Source organism: Mustela lutreola, chromosome 1 (assembly GCF_030435805.1).
Source record: "Mustela lutreola isolate mMusLut2 chromosome 1, mMusLut2.pri, whole genome shotgun sequence".
NCBI classification, from domain to species: Eukaryota; Metazoa; Chordata; class Mammalia; order Carnivora; family Mustelidae; genus Mustela; species Mustela lutreola.
The window spans coordinates 276,315,120-276,327,796 of NC_081290.1; the positions used below are offsets into that span (position 1 = coordinate 276,315,120).

General features: G+C 35.8%; 1 protein-coding gene across 1 annotated transcript; it reads right to left on the reverse strand.

The window, feature by feature from the left end:
- Positions 1-739: 739 nt before the first annotated feature.
- On the reverse strand, positions 740-1,699 carry LOC131822644 (olfactory receptor 8U3). Its single transcript, XM_059158932.1, has one exon. The coding sequence runs from the start codon at positions 1,697-1,699 to the stop codon at positions 740-742; it is 960 nt and encodes a 319-aa protein (XP_059014915.1).
- Between the last annotated feature and the right edge of the window lie 10,978 nt (positions 1,700-12,677).

The following is a 12,677-nucleotide window of genomic DNA, read 5'->3' on the forward strand; positions in this document are numbered from 1 at the left end:
GTTGGTGGGAATGCAAGCTGGTGCAGCCACTCTGGAAAACAGCATGGAGGTTCCTCAAAATGTTGAAAATAGAACTGTCCTATGACCCAGCAATACCACTACTGGGTATTTACCCTAAAGATACAAACGTAGTGATCCAAAGGGGCACGTGCACCCGAATGTTTATAGCAGCAATGTCCACAATAGCCAAACTATGGAAAGAACCTAGATGTCCATCAACAGATGAATGGATCAAGAAGATGTGGTATATATACACAATGGAATATTATGCAGCCATCAAAAGAAATGAAATCTTGCCATTTGCGACAACATGGATGGAACTAGAGTGTATCATGCTTAGCGAAATAAGTCAAGTGGAGAAAGACAACTATCATATGATCTCCCTCATATGAGGAAGTGGTGATGCAACATGGGGGCTTAAGTGGGTAGAAGAAGAATCAATGAAACAAGATGGAATTGGGAGGGAGACAAACCATAAGTGACTCTTAATCTCACAAAACAAACTGAGGTTTGCTGGGGGGAGGGAAGTTGGGAGAAGGGGGTGGAATTATGGACATTGGGGAGGGTATGGGCTTTGGTGAGTGCTGTGAAGTGTGTAAACCTGGTGATTCACAGACCTGTACCCCTGGGGATAAAAATATATGTTTATAAAAAATAAAAAATTTTAAAAAAAAGAAATGTCAGCAGGAGAAAGCTTGATTTATTTATCTTCTTGCATTCAATAAAGAATTTATTATTGTTATTTCCTTAATTTTAACAGCTTTAAGGTTTCACAACATTTATCCAAGGCTTTCTTTGAGGCATCCTTCACCTCTTTGTTCCTTAGACTATAGATCAGGGGGTTCAACATCGGGATCACCACTGTGTAAAATACAGATGCCATTTTATCTGTGTCCAGGGAATGATTTGATTTAGGCTGTAGGTACATAAAGATCAAGGTGCCATAGAAAATAGTGACAGCCACCATATGGGAGCCACAGGTAGAAATGGCCTTGCGTCGCCCCTGGGTAGAGCGGATCCTTAATATGGCTGCAATGATAAAGATGTAGGAGGTGAGGACGATGGAAGAGGAACAGATCATATCAAAACCAGCAAAGGCAAAGATCAGAATTTCCTTGATGTGTGTGTCTGAACAGGACAGAGCCAAGAGAGGGAGGTCATCACAGTAGAAATGGTTAATTACGTTGGGGCCACAGTAAGTTAGATGGAAGGTGATAATGGTATGGAATAGGGCAACCAGAAAGCTGTATATATATGGCACTGCCACTAATTGAATGCAGAGTCTTCTTGACATCAGTGTTGAATAGTGCAGAGGACTACAGATAGCTACATAGCGATCATAGGCCATGGAAGACAAAAGGAAACACTCAGTGATCATGAAGGTGAGAAAACAGCCCAGCTGTGTTGCACAAGCATGGAAAGAAATAGTATTGAGTTCCACAACAAAATTCACCATCATCTTTGGTGTGATAGCAGAGGAGTAGCAAACATCAACAAAGGCCAAGTGACTGAGGAAATAGTACATAGGTGTGTGGAGTCGAGCATCAATCCTGATTAAGGTTATCAACCCCAGGTTGCCCAGCACTGTGACCAGATAGATGATGAAAAACACCACAAAGCATGGGGCCTGAAGCTCTGGCCGGTCTGTAATTCCCTTTAGAATGAACTCAGTGACATAGGTGATATTGACATTGGCCATTTATCCCAGTGAATTTTGTTGATTTTGTTGCAAGTTGAAGAATACAAATAATGCTTCTCATGGCCCTTGTCACTGTTGACAAAAGATGATTGCTGGTGTCTTCTTGCCTTGAACCATGTTGTCTTGTGGGCAAAAAGTACACGTTAGCTCTCTGATGACATGCATCCTTGCCTCAGGGAGAGGAGTCCCATGCTCTCAGAATAGCTTTCTTGAAAGTTGTTTTGCTTTGTAATTTTTAAGAACATGGAAGGGTGCTGGTTAAAATTGCAATACCACCTGATAGAAAACACTTGAGACCACTAAGATTTCAGTGTTTTTGTTGCTACTATCTTTTCTTTGTATGCATATAAATATAGCAGCACAGAAACAGGTAACTCATAAATGAAGCTATGTTAATATTAATATTAAGGTGGAGTTTGGATTCCAAACTCAAGAAACTTTTAAATCACCCTAGAAACAAGACTACCTACAGACATTTGTTAAAATGCTCATACAAAAGAGCATTTATGATTTTGTATCTACCTTACTATTCTCTGGATTATTTTATCAATTCCTCTAATTTTTTAAAAGTATTTTTTTTCATAGTCTCCAATTATTTTCTATAGGTTGTTCTAAAGCAAACAGTGTCTCAAAGTCTTCCTAATTATTCTGTCATTTCCACATCTCTGTCAATTTTGAGGGAAAGTCCTCAAAATCACTGACATATTTCAGCTGAAGATTTACTTAATAAGCACTGTTGTTTCTTGTTTCATTGTATCCTTCCTAAAGTGAGTTTTGTCTTAAACTTGACTGCACATTGAATCACATATGGAGTGTTTTAACATCTCAATGCCCAGGAACCCCCTACCAGTTTAATCAAAATGTCTGGTTAGTACCCAGGCATCAGTATTTTAAAGCCCCCCAGGGGATTCCTATATACAGACATGTTTGGGAAAAAGTAGCCTAAAAAACAAATTCATGAGAATGGCAAGCAAAAATCAGCCATATTTTCAAACTTACTTTTATTTCTCTTTTGGTTTAGTTTGCCTGACCTATGGCTGAATATGTTTGAGTAACAGTGACTCCACCATGCCAGAGGAAATCACATTGGAGTATGGCTATTTCTACTCACATGAAAAGACTCACCAAAGGATATGTGGACAAGAATATTTTCAAGAAAATTAATTTTCAATCCCTCCATTATTTTTATCTGTTCCTTTCTGAAACTCATTTGTCTGAGAAGGCATCTGTGATCTTGGTTTTTTGTTTGTTTTATTTTCATCTTCCCTTTTCAAAACTCACACTTTTCACATTTCACAAATGCAAGGTGTATCTCTCACTTACCTGGAATGTGTGTATGATTCCTTGTCCAACAGTTAGACATTTAGATAATTCCTTTCATATGACTGCATAAATATACCCCCATCTCATTAATAAGATAAATTTCAAATAAAAGTTAAATCCGTATCGAACAATTATGCATCAACATCGGGAGTATATCAGTTATTTCAATCACTTACTTGTGATTACAACTCAAATAGAAATATTTTACTAATGTAATATATAAAAGCTATAGAATCTATTGTTACAATAATAAAATTCTAGTGTGTGTGTGCATGTATTTGAGTTTTAGGGGAGTAAGGAAAAATGGCCAGGGAAATACTTTCTATAACATAATATATTACATTAGGTTTACTTTTTCTTTTGATGGAAATTGAATGAACAAATGAATTTAAGGACAAAAAAATGTTTTATGCTACCTAATTTTACAAAGGAGTCTCTTATTTTCAATGGATGATGGCAATTATTTATTACCATAATATTACACTATTTTTAGGCATATATGTGTATGTATGTGTACATATATCTGTATATACATAAATTCATATATATATGAATGTCAATACTTATAACATGAAAAACTACATCTTTTATACCTATTTGAGCTATTGGTGAAACATTTTAGATGTTTACTTAACTATGTATAGCAAGACAAATACTTGTTATTTTCAGTTATTTGAGTACCAAATTAATTGGTGATGATAATTTTTAGTCCGTAGTTGGATCCTGTTTTTAACAAAAAAGAACTTCATTTATTTGGTTCTCCATCAGTCTTTATAAGATTCCATTTTGCCCATAGAGGTTCTCAAAACATAGTTTTTGAGCACATTAAATCTTTTCTTTGTACAAATTCTTTAAGGGTTTGCCTCTTCTTAATAAGGATTAGGGAACTACCCCTGATGTGTCTACACACTTTGGCAATTAACATAATGGGAAAATTTTACACAGAAAATGAGTTCAATAGACAGGGAAGAAGGAAATAGTCATTGATAATCCTCTTCTCTCCTATCCACTGCTCTATACACCAAGTTATTCTCTATTTACTCACTGTCTAGTCTTATCCAGGTCTTGTTCCCTGCTTTTTATAAGGGTCTGTATGGTTTCTCAAAGCCAAGCATCCATCATTCCAGGGCTTCACCAAGCTTGCTTTCTTCTCCAGAGCTTACCAGGCTCCAGAGGCACACTGAACACCACCAGTATCCTAGGTGTACAAGTGTACAGATGTGCAGACAATGTGACTTCTTCAGCCATCAATGCTCCCTTTGTGTGTCCCAAAACACATACCAATGACATGGCATAACATAAAAAAGGGTTAGGAAGCATGGGTGTAAGACTGATTATCTTAAAACCCTTCTTGAGGCATCAAGAACATCTCTTCTGAGAAGCAAAATTAGAAAAATGAAATCCAGTGGATTTCTATTTTATGTCAGGATTCAAAAATTACAGTGAGTACTCATTCTTTATTTATTACAAAACATTTGGTGTTTCCAAAGGCCAAGAGAGATAAACACTGTTACCAGCACTTAAGTGTAGAGCCATTCTTGGTCGTCCATTCTTATAATAGAACTTTAGACAGAAAAACCCACCCGCTCATGTATTTCTACTCCATTGGCTATATAATAACAACTAGCTTTTGTGGGTACTACTGTAGGACAGAGGGTGATTCAAGATTATCTCGCTAACTCAATATGAGGTCATTTAAAGGAATGACAGACAGACAAACAGAAGGGAGGAAGGTAGGGATGGAAAGAAGGACAGAGAATTGGAGATGAATAAGGAAGCAGACATCCTTTAGAAAGTACCGAAAAGCAAAGAGTGTAACAATAAGGATTATGAAACTAAGAAATGCAGTTAGGATGTTATAGGCATTTTCTCTAAAAGCAGGCTCATTTATTCCATCGACTACCACAACTCACCAAGAGGAGAGGTTTCTAATGGAAAACCTAGTCATTGGTAGAGCATTGGTGATTCACTCCATATACAAATTCCATGACTCACCTGGGCTTAGCAATAATCCTAAGCTATGAGTGAGTTCATTCTGAAGTTGTTTGGGTGATTTATTAGTTCCTAGATCCCTTTGGGTTTAAATTTGAACCACTGGAGATATCTGAGAGCTTTTTTATCTGGAGATATCTGGAGACATCTGAGAGTTTTCTTTCTTATTTTTCTCAAATTAAGATGAGCTGGACAAATTATATTGGGGAGTTTAAAAAATATTTTTAATTATCTGTATTCCTAAAGGAACCATACTTCAAGTATACCAATCAGACAATTTCCATGAAGGAAAAAGTAGACTATACTACTAGAAACAATATGAAAAGACTGTGAACCTTGGTTCATTTGAATCAAAATACAAGTTTTGTGAAAGGAAAAGACTAACACTTAAATCTTGAGTAACTAACGTGTTAGACCTTAGACAATGTCCATATATATTTTGGTCCTCAATTGTAAAATCAAATAAAAATTGTACATTCTTTATGATTTTGTGAGGATTGAATAAATTCATATATGGGAAGGATTCAGTAAACTCTATAGTAAGTAAGTTTTCAGAAGATTTTTTTTAAAAAGTAAGAGGAGAGGTGCCTGGGTGGTTCAGTGGATTAAGCCTCTGCCTTCAGCTCAGGTCATAATGCCAGGATCCTAGGATGGAGCCCCGCATCGGGCTCTCTGCTCAGAAGGGAACCTACTTCCCCCTCTTTCTTTCCCTGCCTCTCTGCCTACTTATGATCTCTCTCTCTCTCTCTCTCTGTCAAATAAATAAAATCTTTAAAAAAAAAAAAAACTAAGAGAAAACAAAAAGTAAATAAAGCCAAAATAATCCAAAATCATACCTGAAAACCAGTTTCAGATTCTACCTCAGTGAGTCTATATAAAAAAGAAAATGTGTTTTTATTAATAATAAAATCCAGTTTCTTACCAAATTTCAAACTAGAAAGCCATTTTTAAGCCTAGTATATATCATACATTACTAGATAAGTGTGTGTGTAAAACAAAACTCATAGAAGAAGCAAACATTCCTGGAAAATGTTTCTACTGCTTCCAAGTTCTCCCAATCTTTTGTACTTTCCAATCCAACTTTTCCCTCCACCACTGAAGCCAGTTCTTTATAGCTTGTCTGATAATTATCCTACTGATACAGACAATGAACACTCTTCAGTTCTTTGTCAGATTTCCTCTGGAACTTGGAAAAATGTATATTGTATCCTTATCATTTAATAAACCACACTTTTTTCAGCTTTTATTTCTTAATCATGGTAAAAACATTTCACATGAGATGGAACCTCTTTGGCAATTTCTTAAGTGCACAATACAGCACTGTTAACTATAGACAAAATGTTGCACAGCAGAGCCCTAGAACATATGGACCTTTTCTACCCGTTGACAAACAACTCTCATTTCCTTCAACCCCCGGTCCCTGGAAGCCACCATTCTACTCTTTCTATGAGTTAATGTTAGACGCCTCATTCTTCTACTTAGAATAATGCAGTGTTCATCCTTCTGTAGCTGGCTTATTGCACTTAGTGTAATATCTTCATGTTCTTACATACGGCAGAATTTCCTCCTTCTTCACAGCTGAAGGATATTCTATTGTAGGTATATGCCATATTTTCTTTATGGGCATTTAAGTTGCTTCTGCACTGTGGTTATTGGGAATAATGATGCAAGAAATGTGAGGATTTCGATATCTCTTCTAGATCTTGATTTCAAGTTTTTGAGATATATATCCAAAAGTGAGATTGATGAAGGATAAGGTAGTTCTATTTTCATTTTTTTGAGGAAGCCTCTATAACATTTTCCATAGCAGCTATACCATAGTGTATTCCTATCAATTAGGTATAAGACAATTTCTCCACATCCTTACCAACACTAACCCTTGCATTCAATTTTTGAAGGTCTTACAACTAATTATTTGCATCTTTTTCAATGTAAACATCCAGGGTCATTTAACTTAACATGGTCATTTAAACAGATGTGGAAACTAAGCCTTCTCAACTTAAACAATTCTCTCAGCTTTCTCCTATAAATAGATAGAAGAACATCTCTCTTCACTAATGATAATATATACAAACATTTATTTAGGGTCACTCATATTGTTCCAGGCACTTGTGTGTAGTGTGTGTGTCTGTGTGTAATTTTTATTTATTTATATATGATATTATATAAATTTTTATACATTATATGTACATTTAATTTTCACAACGATCCTGTGATATAACTATCATTATTACTGTCAAAGGAGGAAACCAAAGTATAGAGAGATTGGGCATCTTGCTTAAGGTCACCCACTGAGTAAGTGAAAAATCATATTTTGACCCCAGAGACATAACCATGAATTGGTTGTGAATTCTCGTCCTTTCTCTGCTTTAAGCATACACAGAGTAACCGCATCTCCTAAACATGCATGAGAGCTGGATCCAACTGAATGCAGCCATAAGGAGGTTGTGACAAGAGGTTTGATGGCACCAAGAGAGGGAGGTCAGTGCCCTTCATCCCTGCCCCTGCTCTCGCCTCACTCTGGTACCATGTCTTAAGCAGAAGATGCAACCCTCCCTCTGGGTTCCTCCAGTCAGCCCCTCATCCACAGCCTTCCTCCCATTGGGCTCCTCCAACTCCCTATGTCCCTTCAAACCTTGAAGTAGTGATATGATTGCATTTTTCTTAGGTTCTAAGTGCATTACAATTCTTTGCTTGTTAACATCTCTTCATTTGAATTATATAGTTTTATTCTCAGGAATCTGATCAATAATTCTCAAATTCCTTTGCAAGTAATCTTACTTTTTTGTTGTTTTTGAAAATTAAACGTTTTGGGAAGTTTCTAGTCAGTAAGATCACTTCTATTTAAGTGGAGGTGGGTGTATTCTAAGACCTTTGGGTAAATGAAGAACCCAAGATGGGATTTAAAGAATGGATAAGATTACTATTCCTAGAAATGAGGAAATGATCTGTAAGGTACATGGATTTTTACTACATGCTTAATATATTAACTCAACATTTTATCCATGTGATCAAAATTATGTATCTTCAGTGAGATATGTGTGGATATGAGGAAGCAAAACATTTTTTGAGAATTGTCAGGTGGGATCTAGTCTGACACTAAAAGCTAAGCTGTAGTATCATATCAATAATATTAATGATATGTCAATAATTTCACAGAGCACCAACATGAGAAAAGTTTACTGGGTAATGGTAATGAAGCAAGACAAAAGAGAGTCACTCAGTAATAATGTCATAGATCTAGACAAAATCGAGAACACTGTGTCTAAACCACAAAAATGGTCAAACATCGGGACGCCTGGGTGGCTCAGTTGGTTAAGCAGCTGCCTTCGGCTCAGGTCATGATCCCAGCGTCCTGGGATCGAGTCCCACATCGGGCTACTTGCTCCGCAGGGAGCCTGCTTCTCCCTCTGACTCTGCCTTCCACTCTGTCTGCCTGTGCTCGCTCTCACTCTCTCTCTCTCTTACAAATAAATAAAAAATAAAATCTAAAAAAAAAAAAAAAAAATGGTCAAACATCTTTTCCATCTGGCTAATATAAGGGACTGTGTCTTCTTTACCAACTAAAGCTTTAACCTGACTCCAATTTGTCCATGTTCTAAATAAGAACCATTAACATATCAAATCATAAAAACACAGTCACTCAATGACTGCAACTAATCCAGAGTGCAAACATGCTTTCTTGAACCCTACCATAAATAAATTCACAGGATAAAATCCCATATCAAGCTTGATATCTAAGCCCCCTTATTGAGATGGACCTGTTTCCCATGGTGTTCAACCTCCCTTGTTGAAACAAGTAACAGTAACACAACTTTGACTAGAGGTTCTCGCTGGAGGTCTTTGTCTGGAGAACACTGATAGATGAAATGGTGTGAATTCTGGGATTTATTTCAAAATAAATTTGGGGGGCTAGTGAATGGGGTAAGAAGTATGGATAAATTAAATCCAAACAATTAATGTAGACTCTGAATCTGGACAATTGTTATTGGGGTAGGGATTATTATATCAAATCTTCTCATTTTGTGTGTCTTTGAAAATAATTACTAATAATAATTACTAATAATAATTCATTAATTAAAAGGATAAACACATTTTAAAATTTGTAAGTAGTCATACTAGCTGGTGAGGTTAAAATATCAATACATCTCTATTAAAAGTATTATCAAGGAGACCAGGAAATCTGTACAAAACAAAAATAAGAGAAATAAAATTTTTAAAGAAAGGAATAAAAACATGTTTCATAAATAATGTGATCAGCAAAACCCAAGGAAATCAATGAATCAGAATAATTAAATTTCACCAGAAATGGCACTCTTACTTACCAGAAATGTTAAAAACACGATGGTGATCACAGCTTTGTAATAAAGCTTGAAATCAGGTAGCGTGATGCCCCCAGTTTTATTTTTTTTTTCAACATTTCCTCAGCGATTCGGGGTCTCTTCTGATTCCATACAAATTTTAGGATTATTTGCTCCAGCTCTTTGAAAAATACTGGTGGAACTTTGATCGGAATGGTATTAAAAGTATAGATTGCTCTAGGCAGTATAGACATTTTAACAATGTTTATTCTTCTGATCCAAGAGCATGGAATGGTCTTCCATCTTTTTGTGTCTTCTTCAATTTCTTTCATGGGTGTTCTGTAGTTCCTTAAGTACAGTTCCTTTACCTCTTTGGTTAGGTTTATTCCCAGATATCTTATGGTTCTTGGTGCTATAGTAAATGGAATCTATTCTCTAATTTCCCTTTCTGTATTTTCATTGTTAGTATATAAGAAAGCCACTGATTTCTGTACATTGACTTTGCTCCAGTGGAGACATACAAATGGCTATCAGACACATGAAAAAATGTACATCATCACTAGCCATCACGGAGATTCAAAGTAAAATCACATTGAGATACCACCTTACACAAGTTAGATTGGCCAAAATTAGCAAGACAGGAAACAACATGTGTTGGAGAAGATGTGGAGAAAGGGGAACCCTCTTACACTGTTGGCGGGAATGCAAGTTGGTGCAGCCACTTTGGAGAACAGTGTGGAGATTCCTCAAGAAACTAAAAATAGAGCTTCCCTATGACCCTGCAATTGCACTAGTGGGTATTTTTACCCCAAAAATACAGATGTAGTGAAAAGAAGGGCCATCTGTACCCCAATGTTTATAGCAACAATGGCCACAGTCGCCAAACTGTGGAAAGAACCAAGATGCCCTTCAACGGATGAATGGATGAGGAAGATGTGGTCCATATACATTATGGAGTATTATGCCTCCATCAGAAAGGACGAATACCCAAACTTTGTAGCAACATGGACAGGACTGGAAGAGATTATGCTGAGTAAAATAAGTCTAGCAGAGAGAGTCAATTATCATATGGTTTCACTTATTTGTGGAGCATAACAAATAGCATGGAGTACATGGGGAGATGGAGAGGAGAAGGGAGTTGAGGGAAACTGGAAGGGGAGGTGAACCATGAGAGACTATGGACTCTGAAAAACAATCTGAGGGTTTTGAAGGGGCAGGGGGTGGGAGGTCGGCGTACCAGGTGGTGGGTATTATAGAGGGCATGGATTGCATGGAGCACTGGGTGTGGTGCAAAAATGATGAATACTGTTATGCTGAAAATAAATGAAAAATAAATTTAAAGAAAACACAAAAAAATAGAAAAATTAAAAAAAAATAAAAAACACAGTCGTGATCTTAGGCTTGTGAGATCAACCCCATTTCAGGTTCCATGCTCAGTGCAGAGACTGCTTGACTCTCTTCCCCTCCCTCCACCCCACCGCCCAAATAAATAAATAAATCTTAAAAAAAAAAATGGGAAAAATCTATTAACAATCTTGTGAAGTCTATTATATATGTGTGTATTAAACTAAGACATACTCAAAAATATTCAAATAAAAAGGCACTAAAGAAATATAGAAATAATAATCTACTATGTTGTTTCTTTTCTTTTAGGTCATTTTATTCAAATTATTCCCCTAATTACTGAATATTATTTTTAAAGTGTTTATTTTATTTATATTATTTTATTTATCATGTAGCTCAGAGTCTAATGAGAGAGACAGACAAAGAAAATGCATATAATATAGCATGAGAAATATAACAGTGACTTAAGGAAGACACAGTATCCTGAGAAATAATCAGCATTCTTCCTTCTTTGGAAGATTAGTTAAGAGAAAATTATGTGAATTTAGTGAAAATTTTACCAAGATGTTAACTTTTGACCTTGTACTAAGAAGATGAGAGATTTAGTCATTACAGAGAGGAAAAACTATGGGATAATATTTCAGTGATACAGAATATGCAAAGACAAAATGGATAGCTACAATCAATGAAGGAAAGGAATTTCATGGTGGACAGGAAAGGAAAAAGCAGGAGAAATTAGAAAAGACAGTCAGGACCATGGATACACAACATTGTAGATCATAATAATGAGTTTTGCCTAAACCCCATATGTAGAAACATTACAATTTGTGGAATTCAAAATGGAAAAAAAATTACATGTTGCAACTGATGTGTATCCCATGAAAAATGAGAGAATTTAGAGGTGTGATTAACAGTTTACTATTCCCTGGGTGTGATGTGGAATTCATTGTTAGAGTGGGATTCTTGTTTGGGAAAGAATAAGAATTACTTTTTGATTCACATGTATGTAGACATTTTTATACCTTGTCTGGCACATAATAAGCACCCAATGAATTTTAGTGCTTCTTATTATGACCATTAATATTCTACTCATAATCATTATATGATCAATTTGTAGTTTGCAAAGTAATTAAAATCTGTTATGCGTTTACTCTTCAAAATAACCCCTTGCTATTAGTAACATTTTCATTTCTTAATTGAGGCTCAGAATTTATGGCCTTCGCAAGAGCACATGTGTAGACAGCAGAAGGGTCTGCTTGCAAACCTAGATCTGATTCCACATCCCCTTCTCTTCCCACTACAATATCTTATCTCCCAAAGGAAGGCAGTTCAAGGTAGAGGAAATAGCCATCCCCGAGGAATCAGATGATAATCTCCACACACTCAAACTAAACTGCAGATTCATTAAATCTACTCTGAAACTTTATGTTTGCTGAAATGGGTTTCATTTAATATGTCCCCATGAAAAAGCTGAAAACCTTGTCATTTTAATAAGGCCCCTTGAAACTGATTATCAAGTAGCCTCTGTGAAGCAATTACAGTAGGGAATTCTGTTTGCAATGAAGAGTTTTTAATAAGACACAGAGAGACAATTTCATCATCAACACTGGAGTAACTCTGATTTCAGTTTTTTCTTAATGACCATCAATTATTTAATTAAAATCACCAGATGAAGAAGGGCAGTACAGAAGCTGGCATTTCCCTTAGTTTCTCAGATATTCTGAACCTTTAGAGCCATTTAGCATTCTACCCTAAAATACTGGAACATTCAAAATAAATTTTGAATAAAAGAATTATATTTTTTTTTTAAATCACAAAATGTAGAAATAGGAACTGTTACAGTTATAGTAGAAAACATGCCTTGGAAAGAAATTTAAATAACATGTAAAATCCTGATATATTGATGGTAAAAATGGTAATCATAAGTAGTAAATTTTCATATACTCTATGAGCCCAATTTAATGAAATACATAAAAATATAAAGGAAAAAGAGAAAATCAAAAGTCCCCCTAAATTTA

Coding starts and splice junctions, on each gene's coding strand:
- LOC131822644 (XM_059158932.1), bottom strand. CDS start 1,699: ATGGCCAATGTCAATATCACCTATGTCACTGAGTTCATTCTAAAGGGA.